The 22,583-nt window shown below is 38.3% G+C and overlaps 1 protein-coding gene across 7 annotated transcripts in view; it reads left to right on the top strand.

Annotated features, from left to right (window-relative positions):
• Nktr (natural killer cell triggering receptor) overlaps positions 1 to 22,583 on the top strand; it is a 37,239-nt gene that overhangs the window by 5,325 nt on the left and 9,331 nt on the right. For 4 of the 7 annotated variants that reach the window (XM_034483689.2, XM_034483690.2, XM_076917771.1 and 1 more), the window contains 10 exons: positions 2,194 to 2,268; positions 2,996 to 3,103; positions 4,030 to 4,074; positions 6,066 to 6,153; positions 16,229 to 16,258; positions 16,737 to 16,882; positions 17,667 to 17,889; positions 19,116 to 19,271; positions 20,828 to 20,915; positions 21,377 to 21,522. In XM_034483689.2, the coding sequence (XP_034339580.1) occupies positions 2,194 to 2,268; positions 2,996 to 3,103; positions 4,030 to 4,074; positions 6,066 to 6,153; positions 16,229 to 16,258; positions 16,737 to 16,882; positions 17,667 to 17,889; positions 19,116 to 19,271; positions 20,828 to 20,915; positions 21,377 to 21,522 (1,105 nt within the window). Of the gene's footprint in view, positions 1 to 2,193; positions 2,269 to 2,995; positions 3,104 to 4,029; positions 4,075 to 4,383; positions 4,412 to 6,065; positions 6,154 to 13,470; positions 13,499 to 16,228; positions 16,259 to 16,736; positions 16,883 to 17,666; positions 17,890 to 19,115; positions 19,272 to 20,827; positions 20,916 to 21,376; positions 21,523 to 22,583 lie in introns of those variants that run through there. The other 3 variants (XM_076917776.1, XM_076917772.1, XM_076917773.1) reach the window with 3 other exon arrangements.

The raw sequence follows: 22,583 nt of genomic DNA on the forward strand, positions 1-22,583 counted from the left end.
GACAGGGTCTGTACATAGCCCTGGTTGTCCTGGAACTCTGTGTAGACCAGGCTGGCCTTTAACTCATCAAGATCTACCTGTCCTTGCCTTTTAGAGTGCTTGGTGCTGGAAATTCGGAGAGGGTACTACACCTGGCCTTGTTTTTGTCTTTTGTTTTTGTTTTTGAGACAGGGTTTCTCTTTGTAGCCCTGACTCTCCTGGATCTCACTTTGTAGACCAGGATGGCCTTGAACCAACAGAGATCCACCTGCCTCTACCTCTTGAGTGCTAGGTGGGATTCAAGGCTACCACACCCAGCTGTTTTATGTCTTTTTATCCTGCAGGCAAATACTGTACAATTATTCCAAAGATTTAAGTATGGCCTGATTTGCAAAGTTACAATTGTGACCTTGAAGCCCACCTCAGCCATTTCAGGGGTTTATAAAGATTGATGCAGATATTTTTATTGCACTGGTATTTCCATGTTTCTGATGTTATAAGTGTTCTTGAACTAGTCTGACATGTATTTATATACACTGGTCATTTATTACCTAAAAGTTTTTGTTTTCTTTTCCTTCTCTTCAAAAAACAGCCACAGCTTTGAAATTGTTTTTAAAATTAATTTGGTTAGAGATTAGAGTGTTGACATAAGGAAGTTTCCTTCCTTGATGGACAGTAATGATCCCACTCGTATTCATTACAGGTATCTGTAATGCAGCCAAGGACACACTAGGATAGCTAGAAACATACAAAAACTTTTAGTGATAACAGTAGAACTTGGTTTGTGTTTGTTCTAAACATGGCTTATACTTGTCTACAATTAATTTTGATTCCACCCCACACCCCCACCCCACCTGTTTGACTTTGGTTTTCAAGACAGGGTTTCTCTGTGTAACAGCCTTGGCTGGCCTGGTCTTGCTGTGTAACCAGGCTGGAATTGAACGCACCAGGATCGATCAGTCTGCCTCTGTCTCCTGAGTGCTGGGATTAAAGATTAAAGGCATGAGCCTCCACGCCAGGCCTTTATCCTGTTTATTTAAGTAAAATGTCTTTAAGGGAAAGGATTTTGTAGAATGAGGGAAGAAATGGAGTTAGGAGAGATTGGAAACTGAAACTTCATTTCTTTGGGCCAGTGAAACAGCTCAGTGGGAAAAGGTACTGTGCTGAGCCTGACCCTCTGAATCTGATCCCTGGAGCCCACACAGTGGGCGGAGAAAACTCTTTCTGGCAAGTTGTCCTCTGACTTGAACACACATTCTGTAATACACGGGTAACCCCCACCCCACCCCAAGTAAAAGGAAATGTAACAAACTTAAATATTTTTTTTTTAACTGAGATTCTTTAAGCAGGTTAACTGTTCTTATGATAATACTAAATTAGGATTTGCCCTGTCAGGAAAATCTCACTTCACTGACCTGATTGTTGATGGAGTGTGTGCTTGAGTATTGTGCCTTAAAGAAATGTCTTTGAGCTTTGATTTATATATGCTAATTAACAAGTGTAACCCATAAACAACAGCTTAGTAATTTTAAACAGTTCAAAAGAATCTTGAAACCAGAATTTGAGAACTGTTTTCCAGGGTGTAGTGACATCAGTTGCAGACTTGTTCCTTCTCATTACTATTTATTATGGGTAGCATTGATTCTTCAGAGCAAATTGTTATTCTCCTGGCTCTCAGGGAGTAGACCATGAACATTGAGTTTAGGTGGTTGGCTTCAACAAGTATCTTAGGAAAGAAAGCTCCAAAGAGAGCATGGAAGAGCTTTCCTTCTAACTGTTGATCAGAAAAGACTGTTAAGGTGGGCTGTGCTCATCCCTGACAGGGCCTAACAGTCACACAACTATTAGTTGAGAATACTTGGAGTTGGGAGTATGCATAGAGTACTTGCTGTGCGTGCATATGAGGTACTGGGGTTGATCTTGAACCTAGCAAAACCAGTTTTTAAAAAGGCATTAGTTCTGTATTAAAGGGATCTAATGTATAAGAAGACCCTGTTTAAAAAACACTTCAGATCCTATCATTTTGTGCTAGAGCCATGAGTTTTAATACTTCTAGTGTTTGAGGTTGATCTCCAATACTGTTTTAAAAAAAGAAAAGGGAAAAAAGCTTACTGCTATTAGGTACTTCCCAGTTAAGTTCTCTTATATTAACTATTGTTATAGTATCAACTTGCTCACTGTTTTTTTTTTTTTCCCTCTCATATTTTGTTTCAGTTGGTCGAATTATGTTTCAGCTCTTCTCAGACATATGTCCAAAAACATGCAAAAACTTCCTATGCTTGTGCTCAGGTGAGTGAGTTTTTAACCTGTTTTCAATAAGAATGACTCGCTACTTGCAGATGTATCTGCTTTGAGGCAGGAGACCCTTCATAAATATATAATGGTCTGTTAACTGAGTCATACAGCTAAAACTAGGAAATGATATGAAATATGAAGTATGGAAACATTTCTTGAGAGGACAGGAGGAAAAAGAAATAATCTTAAAAATGATAAGGATCCACTTCATAAAATACAATTTTTATGTACTAGTTTGTCAAATAAGACATTTTCAAAATTAATTTGTCCCGAGAAAATGTTATCCAAATTTCAATTCTTTAAATAAATTTAGCATCTCATTATTTTTTTAAAAATTGCTTTTCATTATGTATCATTGCATACACCCTAACCAAGAAGAATAAAACAATTAATGTTAAACATTAAAAATAGCAAACTTAGTTTTTAAAACCTATGTTTGAACTGATTTTCTAGATTTTATTCTTTAGTGAACTAATCATCTCAATTCTTATCTCCTGTGGCACATAGAATTGTTTTTGGATCAATTTAAAACATACACTGTTTTGAGTTATTTATTTTGGTTTGTGCATTATGCATCTATGCTACACACATGTGTCATCTGTCTATGTCTTACATCTTTCATGGTATCAGCACGTGGGAGGGATTTGACCACAAACTAGTTGGTGGTTATTCCTGTGGAATGATGGGTTTGTAGCTAAACTTCTTTTTTTTTTTCCCCCAGGGGAGAAAGGCCTTGGGAAAACAACTGGGAAGAAGTTATGTTATAAAGGTTCTACATTCCACCGTGTGGTTAAAAACTTTATGATTCAGGGTGGGGACTTCAGTGAAGGTAGAGATAAAAGTTATATTCCTAATAAATCCATCCATCAATTTTTTAAGAATCTCATTATTGCTTTAATTGTAAATATCATGTTACAGAATGATGAGAGCATTGTGTCCTCAATGCATCCTTGTTTGATAAACAGATGTTACACATCTAGAATTTGTGAAAATGTAAAGATTGCGATACTTTGTTTATGTAATTTATTTTAGTAACATAACTATTGGATAGATTACCTTCCAGTGAACACCACAGTACTGTCCACTTACATCTACTCTAGCAATTTCTTGGTATGACTGTTACTTGACACAAATGGGTCATAGGGGTAATTTTTGTGATAGTACTTTTCATGATGTATTAAAGATTAAATTAATTGAATGTTCCTAGAATCATGGAGTTTTTCAGGTGTTTTGTTTTGGTAGCAGTTAAGAGGTTTAAGAGTTCCTTCAGCATATTGAAGCCATCAAAAATAATTTATTGGGCTGAAAATGTAGCTGAATGGTTGAATGTTTGCTTGGTTTGTCCTAGGCCCTGGTTTCCATCTCAAGTAGTGCAACAACAGTAATGATAGCAATAGAAGTGGACGTGATGGCACACACCTGTAATCCCAGCACTTGGGGAGGTAGAGGCCAGGGATTTTGAGTTTAAGGTCACCCTGACCTTCAGTAGTGAGACCGTGTCTTAAATCCAAAGCAAATGGATCCAGCAAGGTCCTCAGTGGGTAAAGGCACTTGTGACCAAGCCTGATGACATGAGTTCAATCCCTGGGACTCACATGGTGGAAGGAGAGAACTAACTCCTGCAAGTTGTCCTCTGACCTCCACATTAACACTGCTGCGCACGCACACGCGCGCGCACACACACTAAATATTAAAAATATAATCATTATCGTATCCTGAATATTTATAATTTTTATTATGACTCATTGTTTTCAGGTAATGGAAAAGGTGGAGAATCAATTTATGGTGGATACTTTAAAGGTAAGGTCTGGTATTTTGTGTTTTTTTTGTTTTTGTTTCAGTTCTGATATAAAGCAAGTTTGGTCGCATACTTTAATGAGAAGAGGTTTACTTGTAGTTCACGTTTGCATGAAACTAATGCTGCATGAAAATACTTTATTTGCATGAGTTTGGGGATAAATTATATTGTAATATATAACTTAATTGACAAGATTAATTAAGGCTAACTTTAAGGTTAAACATGACTTTCAGCATGGAGGTTAGGCAACTATATACATGAAAACTCCTATCTTCCTGCCTAAAACTGTCAACATATTCTTTTGTTTATAGAGAATGTGGTCTTTTGCAAAATGAAAAGGTAAGAGAACGAAGCTCAGTAACACAAACTCCACTCTGCTCCCTTGTGCCCTCCTAATAAATCCATGGACAGTCTGGTCAGGTTGTGCCTGGATTTCTGTATTGTTTGAAGAATTGGAAAAAATCTATGTGATTTCATACATGCATCTGTGCCTTTGTTTCTTTACAATGGGTTCTTAGTTCTACATCAGGGAAAAAAGAAGCTAGTTGTGGTTTTTGTTCACTTAAACCAAGCAATTTCTTTGAATAAAAATTGGTATGTTTTTCCTTTCTCAAAGGTTTGTATATTTTCTTTTATGTACTAGAACTATATGGTTGTATTTTTATTCCTACAGTAGTAACATTTCATTAAGTCTAACTATTGCACTTCCCCAAAAAGCCTTAGAAAAGTCAGTTGCAGGAATTTACAGTGGGCTCCAGCATTGCTGGGCTTCAATGCCATCAAAGTTTCAGGGTATAATGGTCTTTTTAATATTTCTTTTGGGGAAACTGGATCACTGCTATTTTTCAGAAGCCTGTCCCCAAGGTAATCATTTTTTTTTTAAGTTCTATATTTCTGTTTGTTCTAAAGGAAGATTTGTGTGTATGAATATAAAAGGATATTTGGCTTTAAAGATATTTTTCCCAAATATTTACCAGGCCTGACCTTGCTTATTAGCTTCTGATACTAGAGGGGATCAGGCACATTCAGGATGATAGGGCTGTCTAGTTTTAAAATTTCTACTGAATTAAAGCCATCCCCAGGTGATGGGGATGACGATTTTCCCCCTTTCTAGCTGGTTGTAATGGCGTGTAGCTACTTGCACTTAACGTTGTGGGTCGCTTTAATGTGGCTGTTCTCTGTGGCAGATGCTTTTTGTTTTTTTGTCTTTTTTTTTTGTTTTGTTTTGTTTTGTTTTTTTGTTTTTTGAGACAGGGTTTCTCTGTGTAGTCCTGGCTGTCCTGGAACTCACTCTGTAGACCAGGCTGGCCTCGAACTCAGAAATCCGTCTGCCTCTGCCTCCCAAGTGCTGGGATTAAAGGCATGTGCCACCACTGCCTGGCTGGCAGATGCTTTTGTATCTTAAATTTTTTTTAAATGTTATTATACAATATTCTTCCTTGGATAATTTTGTGATCCTACTGATACTTAATTTGATGTTTTCCTAAAACTAAATATATGTAATATTTTTTTCTCATAGACCAGCTTGACTTCAGTGGAATAATAAATTTCACATACAAATGTTAAGCATTCAAGATTAGACTTATTACAAACTCACCTATGTATGTAGTTCATGTGTCAGGCTAATTGGAAACTTGAAGGAAATACATTTTACTGTAGAGATTTTTCTAAAAATTTCTTGGCTAGACTTCCCCAAGAGTCAGTAGTTTATGTATCATTTAGCCAAGTGTGTTGCTGCTGGAAGTGACTGTTCTAAGGCTGTTTGTACAAAGTGTTAAACACCTGCTCTTTTCCTCAAGGCTTTAATTAGTATCTTTTCGGCCTTTTTTTGTGCTTTTGTTATTCGATTAGTTAATTTTTTTTTCTACATATTGCCAAATATCTTACTGACCAGAAGAGGAGTTTCATCTTTTGCTTTCAATTTAGTACTTGAGCATTACTTTAAAAGCTTCTTATAATTGGAGACTAACAAATTTGTGTTTTCTTCAAACAGATGAAAACTTTATTCTCAAACATGACAGAGCGTTCCTTTTGTCAATGGCAAATCGAGGGAAACATACCAATGGTTCCCAGTTTTTCATGTGAGTAGGCATAATGCAGAGATGAGCTTTTCCTACAGAGAAGCGCTGTTCATGAGAAAGATGGAATAGCCAACCTCATTTTACTGCTCAAACCCTGACAGCTTTGGTTTGACTTGATGTTTCTGATGTTACATAATAGCTGTAGTCTCTATTGGCTGCTTCAGCACTCAGCACATAACTGGATTTGAAGAACTGAACTTACAAATGTCACCTGAGGGTACACAGTGTTTTCAGAATATGCTGTCATAAGGAAAGAATTCAGCTCTTCCTCATTTGAAGGCTCAGTCTACCTAGATTGAAATATGAACTCATGATGAACATGTAAAAATTGTCCACAGTGTCTCTGGGTGTGGTAGTGCATGCCTTTAAATCTAGCACTTGGGAGGCAGTGGCAGGCAGATCTCTTGAGTTTGAGGTCAGCTTGGTCTACAGAGTGAGTTTAGTACAGCCAGAGAGTCAGATAATGAGACCCTGTCTTTAAAAAAGGAAAGAAAAAAAAAAAAAAAAACCTGGCCCTGATATAAGTCCTGATGGATCCTAGGCATAAGAAGGAGTTGGTTTGGGTAAACGTCATGTGAATGTTTTTGTTTTCTCTCTTACTATTATTAGCCAGTTTTGTGAGAGATAGCATTTTCTGATGTATAAAAAAGTGATTTGCTATTTAGTCAGCATTTTTAACTACTAAAAATTTATAAGGTCTTTGTGCACAATGAACTAGTACAACATTGGCTGTCATTTTGCCAAGCTTTGTAAATATTACTTAGTGAACTTTATAAAGTACTAAATTTTCAAAGAGCCAAATACATTTTGGGCTGTTTATGTGGTTCAGTGGGTAGAGCACTTGACACTTAAGCCTGGCAACCTGAGTTTGATCCTCATAACCACATAAAAGTAGAAGGAGAGAACCAACTCCCTAGTTATCTTCTAACCTTTACATGTGTGCCCCCCCACATGTCATACAAAATAATAAATATATTTTCTAAAAGAATATATCTTGTTTGTGTATATATATGTGTGTGTATATGTGTGTGTGTATTTACATACATACATACATGCATGCATACATACATACATACATACATATAACCAAAAACTAAATTCTCATGTGAGAATTCTAAAGAAAACCTTTGGCATACCTTTAATTACATTTTATCTAAACCCATTTTTGTATTGTCTCATCATGTGCAATATGAAATATAATTGTTCAGCATGCAGCTTATTACTTTTAATAATAATCTCTGCTGTTCTATGTATGTTGGAGAAATATCTTATTTGTGATTTATCAAAAGTTTTATTTTACATCTTTCTGAATGGATAAATATGAATGGCGCTTCCCTGTCTTTAAAGGAGTCAGTTATTCATATAAAAAACTCACATTTTAAGTTTGTCTGAAAGATTTTCAACATGATCTGAAGAAGTTCAGATAAGGGGCATTCTGTTCCCAAGGATGTCCTAAAAATGGAAAGGGAAGGTGATGGTGTTGGAGTTACATGGGAAGGAAACCTGAGACAGTAGTTCCTGTGCCTTGTTTGGATCTCACAGATGATTAGTTACACACATTTTCACTGGAGTACTTGTCTTATGCTTAACCTTTTTGGGGGCCAGGGCCAGTGCAGAGTAAAGAGGTAAATTTGGAAAACTTTTTGTGCTAACTTTATGTCAAAACCTCTTTGTTTCCATTTTTAAGCTTATCTGAACTGTGAACATGAAAAACTAACGATTCATTGGTCAGGATGGGGCCATCTGAGGGCTCTAAAGTTTCTTTTTATATTATTGTATCTAAAATGTCCTTATTCAGGTAGTTGCAGTTTCTTGCCATTATTGCATATAGTTAGCTTATTTATGTAGACCTCTGTTAGAATCTAGAATATGAAATCTTCTACCCTCTGCTTTTATTTAATAGCTGCTTAAATCTCTAGGAACATTTAGTACAGTCTATTAGTACTTTCTGTGTGGCCTAGTTTTGCATTGGACTGCTATTTGGAAAGGAACACCTAATGAAAAATTTTAAATCAATAGATTAGGTATAAAAAATTTAAGCAGTTTCCAGCTCTAAAATCACTAAATGCACGATAAAAGAATAATTTCAGTCTTTATTTTGGTGAAAATGTATTTGAAAGGAGTTTGCAGTCTTAAAGGTAACATTTTGCATCCACAAAAGTTTGTCCTAATTTTTTAAAAAGTAGTTTGTATGCCTATGTGTTGTTTTATGGTGGCTGAAAATTCAAATTCCCATGTGTTGTAAGATAAAGTCAAACTAGAAAAGTTCACATTTCTTTTTTTTTGTTTTGTTTTGTTTTGTTTGTTTGTTTTTTGTTTGTTTTTCCAGACAGGGTTTCTCTGTGTAGTCCGGGCTGTCCTGGGACTTACTCTGTAGACCAGGCCAGCCTTGAACTCAGAAATCTGCCTGCCTCTGTCTCCCAAGTGCTGGGATTAAAGGCATGCGCCACCACCGCCCAGCCAAAAATTCACATTTCTAAACAAAATGTTATCATGACTATGGAAGGATAGCTACAACAGAAATGGCAGCCAATAAAGGAGAGATTTTTGAAAACTCTGTATCTTACAAGCCCATCTCCTTTTGGCACTGGAAGAGGTAAAAGAATACTGTACAGTCTTTGGCTTGTGTATATAGTTATAGCTGAGACCTACCCAGTGGCTTCCCAGTAAGCTCTGGGTTTGTCCTGTCACCACACCCTACCTTGGGTAGCATTTCTGAGCAGAAAGAAAGGATGATATAAGAGCAGTCTGTGCCTTATGGATTGTTTCATTGGCCTTGCAAGGACCTGTAAAACATCTGTACAAAATGGTACTCAGTTTGTGTCCCTCAAATCTACTACAGTTCCTGACCAGTGAATTTGGTGCTGTTAGTGTAGTGTGTGGCAGTCCCTCGGGAATTATTGTGATGTGTGTTGTAACTGTTGTCTTGAGTCTCACACATTTAGCAACTTCCCTTCCTAAGATGTACACTGTTTTCAACATAATTTTGCATGTATTGTTTTCTTTGGCTATAACTGTGTGTCTTTGTGTATGTAGAGAATATATTACATGGATATTTATATTTGATGATTAAATATAGTGGAGGTGAGGTTTTCTTCACAGCTAACTGTAATTTTTACCATTAGCTGCTTGTATTGACTACTGTAAGAACAGTGGTGCTTCTGTTTTGGGAGCTTATATAGAAGAAAAGACAGTCTTTGGAATAATACTGCTTGAGAATTGGAAAGGAAGTGATATGTGGCCCCATCCTTACAAACTACTAAGGATATAAGGGTTTGCTCCCATTGAAAGACTTCTAAAGGAGCTCAGACTCCTGGCACCACACTCACCAAGCAACACATGGGGCCAAGCCAATGTACAATAGTGTTCACTCACAATGTCACTTTATTTTTTAGGTCATATATAAAAAATAGAAAAAGAAAAACACAATAAAAGCTACAGGACAGGAAGTGTAGTTCAGTGATGGAAAGCTTGCCTTGTGTGCAAGGCTATAGGCTCAGGCACTAGCCCTGCAGAGAACAAGTGAAGGAATGAATGAGTCAGGTAAAAGCTATAGAATTAGAGAATGGAATGGGGCTTAGAGATGATGTGGAATAAGTTTTATGTTCTACAGAGTATGAATGCTAAGTAAGGTAGTAAAAAACATGCCCCGTCCAGGTTGCTCTAGAATCTTTTCTCACATTCTGGAAGAAAAGAAAGCTGCTGACTGCATGCTGCAGGGTTATAAGCACTGTGTTCTGAATCACTGAAGTGAATTATCCAAGGAAGGGACATTCTACTGAGAAAGAGAATGGCAATTGGGGTACTTTTCTTTTTAAAGCTATTATTGTTCATGATAATTCTGGTGCTCATTTTTATTGTCTGTAGTCATTGAGAAGATAGGAACTCATTATATAAAACAATTAGAAAGGTTAGTTTGTAACTTTTGTTATTAGTACTTTCCTGAGATGGAATGTGTAGCCAGCTCTCAGGATGCTTGGTTTTAGCCTGGTGTGGTGTTATGCCTGTGATCATCCCAGCTCTTGGGTGGCTGTGGAAGGAGAACGGACTGTTGGGAATTTGAGTACAGTCGTTGTGGGGCACACACAAAAGCAAGCAGAAGACCCTGTCTAAAAAAAAAAAAAAAAAACCACACATGTAGCATGTAGTTTTAAAAAACAATCCATACTATGGCCAGCTAGGCACCAGCAATGGTTGTCTCCCTGTGGCAAGCCTGTAGAAACTGGGTGACAAATCTTCAATCCCAAAAGGCCCGCACAAAAAACACAAAACTCAATTGATGTAGGTACAAACTGCACACCTAGATTGGGCAAATGTGCCCTACATTATTCAATCGTTTGTCTGTGAAATCCCCAATGGCTCCTAGGACCAGGTGATTCTAGTTCATCATCCTGTCCCTCAGGTTCCATCCTGTTGTCTCTGGGTCTCTCTCTCTCCCCTCTCTAAAACTTTCAGTTCCACTCCCTCCTACACTGCCCAGTCACAGGCTCTAGCCTTATCTGGCCAATTAAGATTTCACCTGAGTACAGGCACCCCTTTTAATTAAGCAGAAAAAACAGACAGCAATCCACAACACACATATACATACACACAAAAGAAATCTTGGTTTTAGCTGTATTTCTGTGCCCTGAGTTACTTTGTTTAAAAAAAAAAACTCTCCCCCTTCTAGTCAGTCTCTCTCTCTCTCTCTCTCTCTCTCTCTCTCTCTCTCTCTGTGTGTGTGTGTGTGTGTGTGTGTGTGTGTTTCTCGAATGCACGTTAGAATTTGACATCAGTTGTCTTCCTTTGTCAACCCTGTTTCCCTTTATGTTTTTAGACAGTCTGTCACTAAACCTAGAACTCTCGTTTTGTCTATACCAGGGGTGGCAGCAGTCTCTCCCTTGGCTGCCACTAAAATTTTGTCAGTGCAAGCCTTTTTTAAAATAATATTTTATTCTTATGAGTGTTTTGTCTGCAAATGTGTGTGTACCATGTGCATGCAATGCTGTTAAAGGCCAGAAGAGGGCGGTGGGTGCCCTGGGACTAGAATGGTTGGGAGCTGCCACTTTGGTACTAGGTATTGAATCTGAGTCTTCTGGAAGAGCAGCCAATGCTCTTAGGCTGAGCCATCTCTCCAGCCTCAGTGTAGACCTCTTATAGCTTCAAAGCTTTGGTGAATAGACTGTCATTGGCCACAGGTTTAAGTGATAATTTTATGAAAACAAAGATAATATAGAAAAGCCCAACTTAATATTTAAACAAAATTTGTTTTGTTTTACTCAATGCTGATAATCAGACTCATGACCCTATAAATGATAAGCAACAGTTCTCTCAGAGATCCACCTACCTGCCTCTTCCTTTCAACTGCTGGCATTAAAGACATGTGCCACCATACCCAGCTTGTTGATTGTATGTATGAGGTTTTTCTTTTTTCCTTCATTTATTTTTATTTTATGTGTATGGGTGCTTTGCTTGCATGTATGTCTGTGTACCACCTGCATACAATGCCTCTGGAGGCCAGGTCCCCTGAGACTGGATTACATAGCTGGTTGTGAGCTACCATGTGGGTGCTAGGAAATGAAATGCACTCTGGTACTGGAAGAGCAGTAAGTGCCCTTACCCACTGAGCCACATCTCTGGTCCCCATTTAATACAGCAGTCAAAATGGGGAAGGGGGTCTAAGATTGCTATATATCACTTAAAGATCTGACTTTAAGCCACTCTTCATCTAATGAGAGAGGAACATTCATTCTAAGGTAGGAAGCAAGTAGAGGAAAGACTAGGATGTTTAAGGAGTTTGTAAATCTGTATTGACACTTTGGCAAGCAGAAGTAGGTTTGGGAGAAGAATGTCCTACTCATACATTCATAAATTTGTGTGAGAGAAAATGGTATTAAATGTTGTGACCTTAGTCACTTTGTTTTTTGTTTATTTGTTGTTGCTTTGGGTTTTGTTTTTATGGACGGTAATAACTTCATGCTAATTTCACAGTTTTTTTTTTTTTTGAGAGGAAAGGAGTTTGTGGTATTTGAATCTTAGTGCCACTTTCCCTGAATTTCAGATATCATCTAACACCCATGTTCAAAATTACTCATTTAGTGCTTATGTGATATACATGTTATCAGTCAGAAAAGACATGTTGTATCTAGTTATAATTTGTATATATTTCCTTTTATATTAGTGTTGAAATTTAGAAAGCTTTTCTTTCTGAGTAACCTTGGGAACAGAGGGCATTGTGATGTCCGCTGTGTCACTCTATAGTTTGGGTCCCCACTTTGTGATAGCCTACTTTCAGGCTGTGAAGGAGAGAGTTGTGTGATAAAGGCGACATCAAAATAGTTCTTCTAGTGCCCTCTCACTTTAGGCCTGGAGTTTAACACACTGGAAACTGTATGACTTCAAACTTTTCTTTCTTTCCTTCTTTGATACTCATGCCTATGTGAGAGATTTTAAGTCACTTTTACAACATTTTAATATTTAATATATCTAAAATACTATCAAATTGTTGTTTGGGTGTAAGGGTTTTTGGTTTGTATAGTCATTGATTTTTTTTTTTAATTTTCATTAAAGTTTATCAGTGTTTATTGTTCAAAATAAAATTCTCATAAGAGGAAAAATCAGATTAGATATGAAAGTCCCCTGGCCAGGATTTGATTTTGTTCTCTAAGGCTGTCACCTCTGTTGCCTTTTAAACCTCAGTAGATCCTTAAAGTTCTAATTTTGCCCTTACTACTGTTTCTATTAATTCAGTCCAATGACATAATGGCTTGAGTACATGTGTGAAGCTGTGAGCATAGTCCAGATTCTGACCAAATCATTCTCCAGGGTTCTGTTCTCTTCTACACAGCCGAGAAAGGTTTGAAGGGAAGAAGCAGGAAAATGAAATGAATTGGTTAAGTTCCTCAAGTTTTGTTTTGAATTATCTAAACTTAGTTTTTTTGGGGGAAATTCTTTGCCTTCTACCAGAAGTCCCAATTTCTCAGTATTTAGATTTGTATATCTGTCCATACTCATGCTGTATTATTTTACTGAGAAAGATGGCATAGCTAGTCTCTGAGATTATAAAAGTACCTTTAATATTTTATGAGCTGTTACCAACCCCTGTGCATAAAATACTATGAGTCTAAGATCTTTACAAGACTTTTTCAAAACAATTCATCTCTTCATAAATAATTTATGAAAGAAAATTTAGAGCCCTCTTTTTAAAAAGCTTTCTTGCTTTGCATAAAACTCTAAAATTTTAATTTCAAAGTTATATTGATATTAAAACATAAATTCAGTCTTGTCTTAAAAGTGTATTACAATTTATTTCTTGCCATTTTTGTGTAAAATTTGCAGAAACAGTGTTACACCGTGCGCTCCAAAGGTAATGTCTCATTACTCTAAGGCTTGCTCACTCTCTCCCCACCCCCCTTTCTCTGCCTTTGTTTCTTTAATCCTAATGTTACATGTATTGAAACATTTTAAGGAAAAAAAGCTTTCTGATTGTTCTGTGTAGCAGCAATATATGTAAAACAAGGATGTTCATTGCTTATGGTTAACCTAGAAAATACAGTTTCATTTCAGTAGCTCTTGTATGCTTCATGGTGCTGTTTTACATTAGGATTTTAGGAGCTGGTACAGTCCAGAAACTGCTCAGGGGATGGCATAAGTGTAATTCATTTTCTAGAACAACAGCAAAGTTTTTAGTTTCTAGGGTTTGTGGTGTAAGTGACCCTTGCAGTAACTGCCTTAGTTAAATTCAGGGGTGGGAGAAAAAGAAATGTCTGAGCACTGAAGCTTTATAATTTTGTTTGTGTTTTTGTGTTTGTTTCTCCTTTGCTCTGGTCTTTTCAGTCTTAATTTACTGCATCTGTATCACTGCCGCGAATGGTACCATGGAGAAGGTTGACTCTAGTAAAGAGTTGGCGGGCAAGCGTTCTCTGTACGTTTTAGTAGACCTGGCTAAGCACATGGTCGCTCCTGCCTTTCTGTTACCCTTGTTGGGTGTTAACTGTTGTTTGTGTGTACTGTCAGCATAGTTCCAGTGAGCCTGCCCTACAGTGAATCCTGGAATTTGTAGGCTCGGGTCCAGAGAGTTCCTTTTTTTGTGTATGAAATATTTCTCATGTACTTACTGTGTATTCTATCCCAGTGAAGCTGCAAGTTGATATTTCTGTACCTGAATTGCAGGTGCCAGTAAATTAAGTGATTCCTTTTGATTTGGATAGTGAGCAGATGGAAAGGTGTCCTCTATTCATGTACTTTTTTACTACTCAGTACACTAGGTACATTGTTTATCGGAAAGTTTTTATTTGAATTGAAAACAAAACTAGGACTGACTGTACAGTGTCACTCAGTGGTTGAGTGTGTGCTTAGCACACATGAGGGACCTGAGTTTATTCTCAACTTGAGACAAGTTATCTGTCTCAAGCCCTAAGAGCATTCTTCATCCTCAGGCTGTCTGAGTGTGTGTTACTGCAGCCAGCTAGACTATCACTATTTACTTTAGGGTTGTCTTAATGTGGTGGTTACAGTATTTGTTAGCTAAAGTGGCAGCTGAATTGGAACTTTGTCTGCTAGAAAAATCTGTAGGCTCTTCTGAGCGAGTCCCAAGAGAGGAAGAACACATCTAGTCAGTAAACAGCCATGTGGTTTTATCTTCTGCTTGGTAGAACAGTTTTATCTTTCTGGAAGTACCTTTACCCCTTTTCATAAGGGATTTCTGTGTAGTTCATGTCTTAGTTTCTGCTTTGGTAAAGTTGTGCAGTGCAGGAAGCATTTTTGTTTTAAAGTTGTCTACCATGACTTCTGGATGCTCACTTCATAGTGTCTGTGGCTCACCAGTTTGTTAGATTTTCTGTATTTCTTCCCCCACGTCCCCCTTTTTTAAAGCCTGTTTTTACTTTTTAAATTATACTGGTTTGAAATTCTACTCAACTTTCTAAGAAATATTTGAGACTTGTGACTTTAAAACTCAAAACTTCATTTAAAGTTGAGACTTAAATTGACATTAAACTTTTTAAGTTAAATACTATCTATATAGTCCTCATATAGAACTGGATATTCTTAAAGTAAGTATAAGCATTACAGTCTCTTATACAATAATGTTTTTTTACATTGTTGCAAAGGTTTAATTGTTCTGTTTATGTGTCTTAGAATGGCATTAAAATGTATATGGGTTTTTCTTTATATAAGTGATTGTTTTAATATGGTTTGAAAGCCTAGTGACCTTGTCTATATTATCTGCTTTTCATCCTTAGTAATTAAGGTTCTGGTAGTCTAAAACTGAGCTAGCTACCCACTTTTGAATTTTTGCATTACAGTTGACATGTAAAGATCTTTGAAAATGTTTGGGAAAACAAACTTGGGTTCAAAATACCTTAACCAAATGTACCCCACAAATGTCCCAACAGTGATAGTGGGGTGTCCACAGAGCAGCTAGGGGGAGGGGCTGTTTTCTGGGCCACAGAAATTGAAGGAAGATGTCAGTAATACACCTTCATTTTTCATTTTGTTGTAAAGGGCATCAGCAATTTGAAAGTCCCTCCCTGTTGTGTTTGCAAAATGTGAGTTGCAAAGCTTCACCTTGAGTGAAAGAAGAGCAGAGAGTTCTGCAGCTAGGACTCAGAGGCTCCTCCTTTGCTTGTCTTAATGAAGAAGAATATGTAGACTGTCTCAGTCTTAAGTAACAACTAAGAGCCCAGTGGGTATCTGGCCAGTGCTGTCACTTCTTCACCTGGGCAGTGGCTTCCTCCTTGCATAATTCTGCTGGAAATTTTTTTAATGTTTGTTTTTGATGCCATTATTGTTTCTGGTTTGAGAGTAAATTTAATTTCAGTGTGTATGCTTTACATTTCTTTCTATAACTCAAACCTATTTCATGCATTCTAATAGAACTGGTTTTATAATTCATTGTAGTCTAGTTTTTTAAATTAGTAAAATGGCTACTATTGGTGCTTGGGGGTCTTTAAGGTTGGATGTATATTATGCTTAACATTTTTCTGTCTTTTATCTTTACTTCTTTGTTCACTACATGCTGTGTTTAAACCCTCTGCTTTCTTCATCTGAATACGTCATTTTTGATACCATCTTTGTGTTGATGTTTATTGTACAGAACTACAAAGCCTGCTCCACACCTGGATGGGTAAGCATTGAGTTGTTAAAATTTCATTTATTTAATGAACCTGAAAGACTTGCTGGTCTGGGTTATTGTTTTGTAGTCGAGCTCTTTCTAAAGGGTCACAGGGCATAGGAGTTTTGAGAGCCTGTCTCATCTTTGTCCATGGATGGGCTTCTCTACCATGTGCTTTTGAGTGTACCTGTTGAGATGGCTTCTCAGTATGAAGTGTCCCTCTCTTACCAGATTCTTAACCCTAAAAAGGCTAGCAACCATTGCAATAATAACAGCAGAAACTTGAGTCCTATTTCTTGTCTTTAGATGAACTGTCTCTGTTTCCTGTTATGAGTAGATTTCAAGCTGTCATTCCCTTCTACTTGGATCATAACACTTTGGATTTGTTTCCAGTTGTGTGGATAGATATTTTTTACAGCAGTTGTCCCAATTATGTTCATAACATAATTATTTCCAGACTAATTTATTTCTTGGATTTATATTATGACAGGGTTCATGTTGTCTTTGGACTGGTTATATCTGGTTTTGAAGTAATTGAACAGATTGAAAATCTGAAAACGGATGCTGCAAGCAGACCTTATGCTGATGTCCGAGTTATTGACTGTGGTGTGCTTGCCACAAAGTTGACAAAAGATGGTAAGAGCCTTCGGAGGGTGGGGGAATCTAGGACAGAGAGGTGTAAAGCATGTGTGGTAGAGGGAGCATTAGCACTTCTGTGCTGTGCTCTATCCCCTCCACCAGCAGGTGTTACCAGCTGACCCAAGCCCTCTCAGACCTGAATTATTGCAGTACCCTCACAGATGCCTACCTTACCTCTCTCCCTGTTTACCTATGATTGTTGATCAGTCAGAGTGTTCCCACTGGTTTCCTTGCGTATGCCCTTGTTTTACTTTGCTTTGTCTTTAGGAGCTACCAGAGTGATTCTCTTAAGGCACGCATAATCTACATCTCTCCTGCGCAAACACCTACAGTGGTACCCTCAGCCCAGACGCCAGTAGCTCTCTGTTGTCTTTCTGACTTTTTCCTGTACTCATTGCCTTCCAGCTACACTAGTGTCTTCATTTAGACACTAGGGGACTTTGTGCCTGCCCTCATGTATAGAACATTCTTTGTTAAGGTATCTGTGTGACCTTTCCCTACTTTAGGTCTCTGTTCCAGTCTAATCTTAAGCTACCCGTATTTCTGTGTTCCCTTGACATTTGTTTATTCTGTCTTAGCTTTCATTACTTGTCACACTTACACAAAATACAGGCTTCATGTTGGGTAAGGGCTTGGGCATTATACATAACTGGGGTTTAGTTGAGTCTTGTTTTAATATTCTATTCATAAAGCGATTATGACAGCAGTCGCATTTTTTCACTCTAGATGGTGTGTACTGGGCTCAAGTACTGATTTTTTTTTTTTTAATATCTATTAAAAGTTTTTGAAAAAAAAAGGAAGAAACGGACACATTCAGAAGCCTCGGACTCTTCTTCCAGTTCCTCTTCCTCTTCAGAGTCGTCCTCAGAAAGTGAAGTTGAACGAGAGAGAACCAGGAGGAGGAGACATAAGAGGAGGCCAAAAGTCAGACAGACTAAAAAAAGACGGAAAGAAATGAGCGGTTCAGAAGAACCGAGGAGGAAGCGCACAGTGAGTCCTGAAGGGTATGTACAAGCCTTTGCTGACCCAGCACACAGCCTGCAGCCCAGGCACAGAGACCCCTGGGAGCTCAGTGCTCTTCCTGTACTTGTAGAGGCGAGGAGCATTGGGTTTTAAACTAGCTGATGCCTGTAATGATCTAGGAGTGGCGTAGGCATCAGTTGGTGTGGTATTCAGGTGAAAATAATTCTTGAAATTCTTTTTGTTTGTCTTAAAGTTTTTTGTTTTGTGTATTCAAAGATATGTATAGTGTTCCATGTGTGGCAATCAGAAGACAGCTTACAGTTGTTTCTCTCTTTTGTCAACAAAGGCCTGTGGTTACTGAACCATCTTGCCATTCCTAATTCCTGAAAATTCTTTCTCTCTCATGTGTGTGTTTATCTTTTTTAAAATTAATTTTAAAAATGTTATGTGCATTAATATTTTGCTTGAATGTATGCCTGTGTGAGGGTGACATCTTAGAGTTAAGGCAGTTGTGAGCTACTATGTGGGTGCTAGTAATTGAACTTGGGTCCTCTGGAAGAACAGTCAGTGCTCTTAACTGATGAGCCATCTCTCCAGTTCCTGAAAAGTCTCTCTTAAAATACACTATTTTTTACTTTGAGAATTTCAATCATGTCTACAAAGTAATTTGATCCTTCACCTCCTAATCCCTCCTTTGAATTCCCCTAGCTGCTACATCTCCCTCCTCATTGTATGTTTTTCTTTCAACAACCTACTTAGCCTACTTAATGTGCAGGGGTACAGGACCCTCCCCCCATGGAGCATAGGCAGGGTCTGCACCCCTGAAGAAAATGATTTTCCTAAAGCAAAACTTGGGCCATTGAGCTGGCTCAGTGGCTTCTCACCAAGCCTGACAAGTTGAATTTGATTCCTGGGATACATGTGAAGAGAGAGCCATCTCCCACAAACAGTTGTCTCGCATCTATATCATGATATGTGCACAGTAGCACACATGAGGAAATAAACAGACAGATAAATTCGTTTTTAAAGACAGAAAACATAAAGACCAATGGCAACTTCCATTTCAGAATTTTAGCACTCGAATTTTTTCTTTTTAATTTTTCTTTTAAAAAATGTCTTAGCTCTGTATTTTTTTTTACTGTCGATGTTTTATATATTTGTGAAAATCAGCACTGAGGGTGAATGTAAGTTTTGCTTTTGGTTAATGTGCCTTCATTTTATAAAATACTAGCATTAACGTCTAAATTGGTGATTTGATTTATTTTAGTTACTCTGAGAGGAATGATGTGAATGAAAAAAGATCAGGTGACTCAAACGCCAAAAGAGAAAAGCCTGTTGTCCGCCCGGAAGAGATTCCTCCAGTTCCCGAGAACCGATTTTTACTCCGAAGAGATATGCCTGCTGTCTCTGTGGAGCCTGAACAGTAAGTAGGGTAATGGGTATGTTCCTCTTCTGTGCACTGTGTCCAGTACCTGACAAAAGCACCATGCTCATGGTGTCATTTCAGAGGGGATACTGTGAGCAGCCTACAGCACAGACAAGAAGCAGAAGAGGTCATTCAGCTGGCTTGCTTCTTCCTCTTGTAATCTATACTGGCCCTAGCACATGGGATAGTTAGTGTGCGCAGACTTGTAGGGATTGGATATCTAGTTAAGTTGACAGTGGTGGTTAGCTATCACACTGTATATTTTATCTCTCTGATGGATAAGTCTATCAGTTCATTGCAGCTCTATACTCATTCCCCACGACTCACGCTCAGAGCATACAGAACAAACAATGTTATGGGAACTCATTAGACTAAGGAATGGCATGTACCCCCCTTTCAGAATCCACACTTGAATACTTGAATAGGTCAAGGAAATTGGGCAAGTTAATAAAGAGGGTGTGTTTTTTTGTTTTGGTTTGTGGTTTTTGTCTGCTTATTTTTCAAGACAGGGTCTTGCTATGTGTGTCAGGTTAGCCTTGAACTTGGAATCCTTCTGCTTTATTCTCTATAGTATTAGGGTTGCAGATATGTATATGCTGCCACATCTGGCAGGGAGGGAAGTGCTTATTAGAGGTCAGGGAAGGTTATATTACAGATCTTACTGTATTAGCCTTTTGTTAAAGAGGTGAGTCTTTTCAGAATGGGTTATCAGGTTCCTTGACCTGCAGATCCAACTGAGTGGTGAAATCAGTTTCAATTTCAATAGGGCAAAGTTAATTACATGGTGAGGAGAGATACAATTTAGTACACACGCCAGGAATGGTAGCATGTGCACGTAGCCCTAGTGATGGACAGGACTGATGTTCATCTAGTCTCGAAAGAGGGAGGAGAGAAGAGTGTGCTGTTTGAGCAAAAGTGCTTCCGTGTGTGGTATAAGTCCTCTATTCCTGTGAGGAGTTACTTAGGAAGCCATGAAGTGCCCATCCCAGCCCTTCAACAGTTTTTTGCTTTTTCTCTGCTTGTTTTGTTTTGAGACAGGCTCTTGTTATGTAACCTAGGCTGGCACTGAACTTCTTCACATGCTGGGATTACAGGTGTGTGTTGATGCCCTTGGCTTCCTCTACAAATTTTTACTTACAAAAATGCAAAATAAAGTATAAAAAAAAACCCCTTTATTTCTCTTCCAAATACTTTTTTGCTAATGGGATGAATGGAATTTTCCTGGAGCAGGATAACTCCATCTAGAGTTCAAGTTAGTGTTCTCTGTTAGAACAGTTGTCAGAGCTCCAGGATGACAGTCTGCAGTGAGAGTTTGCACACTTCTTCTTTGCAAGGTCAAGTGTGTAGCATGTGAAGTGATAGTCGTGTCTGTGTGTGGTGATGTGTTGGCGTGTGGATGACATGGCTGTGCCCATGAAATTTAATGGATGTTGACATTTTAATTTCATGTAATTTTATGTCATGAAATGGGAAAGACTGTAGCTGTGCACTTGAACGTTGAGAATATGTTCTGGCTCTTGCACATTTTTAATTGTCATCACGAACTCTTTCAGGAACATTCCAGATGTTGCACCTGTTGTAAGTGATCAGAAACCATCTGTATCAAAGTCTGGACGGAAAATCAAAGGAAGAGGCACAATTGTACGTATGTTTAAAACTTTCTTCTTTTAAATTGTTTACCTAAATATTAACTTTTTAACATTTTATTTTAAAAGTAGTCAGAGGTTTAGTTTTAGATGGGATATTCTTCTTATTCAAGGAGTTGTTTTTATTTCTCAAAGTTTTGGAAAGGTACTGCCATTGGTAGGTACAGCTGTAGATGAATTTAATTATTCTGTGATACAATTCATGAAATAGTATTTTATTGAGACTTTTGGTTTCTGAGTAATGGAGGCTAATGAGTGTGTTAGGACTACAGAGGAAACGTTTAGGATTCCAGGCGAATGTCTTGCCTCTTTTTCTTTATGTCTTTCTTATATTTGAAATAACTTCCTACTTTCCTAAGTAGATACTTAAATCGATGCCCTTATTTGATTTTTTTGCCTGACTTTCTCCTACAAGAGGCATTTTTAGAACAGTTACTACCCTCTCTGTGTTTAAAGCGCTATCACACACCTCCAAGGTCAAGATCCCACTCTGAGTCAGAAGATGATGACAGCAGTGAAACCCCTCCTCACTGGAAGGAGGAGATGCAGAGACTGAGAGCTTACAGGCCACCAAGCGGGGAGAAGTGGAGCAAAGGAGACAAGTAAGCACCCGGAGTGTGAGCACAGCCTGGAGCAGAGCGCTAAATGCCGGAGAGGCACTGCCTGGCATCCGCTAGTAGGAGCAGCACTGCTGCCGCTGAGACCAAGGCACTTCAGTCAGGTGCTGGATGCTTCCTTTTGCTGAGAGTTTGAGTGGACTCTTAATTGCAGAAGTGATCAGGTCTCAGGCACTATGTCTGACTTGACAGATACCTTACTCACAGGTGCGTGGATTGGTAAATAGGAGAGCCCACAGAGCATGGGAGTTCAAGTCTGACTCCAAAGACTGTTGTGTCTAGACATGTTGAAGAACATGTTTAGATAACAGTGGTTCCCTACAGTGTTCAGTGTCTGTTTCCAAAGGGCATAAGCTCTAGAATAAAGAAAAGCCAGCTTTTTATCCAGGCCTAATGGCACTATAATCCCAGTACTTGGGAGGTTGACGCCAGGCTGGATACATAATAAGTTCCAGGCCATCCTAGGCCACATAACAGGATTCCGTCTTCACAAAAAGAAAGGGATTAGGAAGATAGTAGTTGGTAAAGCATGAGGACCCCAAAATGTACATGAAAAGCTAGGTGTAGCAGTAAGCACTTTATAATCCCAGTACTAGAGGATCCTTGGGGCTCGATGGGCAGCTGTCTACTGATGAATCTTAGGCCAATGAAAGATGCTTTCAGAGAAATTAGTGTTCTTAAGAATGATACCTGAGCTGCCCTCTGCACATGTGTGCACTTGCACACATACAAGCATACATGTATACATGAGTTTTTTTAAAAAGAAATAAAACAAAGCTGAGTCAAGGCTAGGTATCTAGCTCTGTAGTAGAGTGCTTGCTTAGCATGCATAAGGTCCTGAGTGTGATGCCCAGCACCACAGAAATAAGTAATTCATCAGCAAGACTGCTTGGAACCTGGGTTTCACTCTCTCTCTCTCAGAAATTGCTCTTAGAAGGTTGTTAGTAGATCATATTGTGTGAGCTGTGTGTCTCCACAGAACTGCTGGTTGGTATAATTTTCAAAAACATTTAGAGTTTTCGCTTCACTTAAAAACAAGAATCTTG

Source organism: Arvicanthis niloticus, chromosome 21, assembly GCF_011762505.2.
Source record: "Arvicanthis niloticus isolate mArvNil1 chromosome 21, mArvNil1.pat.X, whole genome shotgun sequence".
In the NCBI taxonomy this organism is placed as follows: domain Eukaryota; kingdom Metazoa; phylum Chordata; class Mammalia; order Rodentia; family Muridae; genus Arvicanthis; species Arvicanthis niloticus.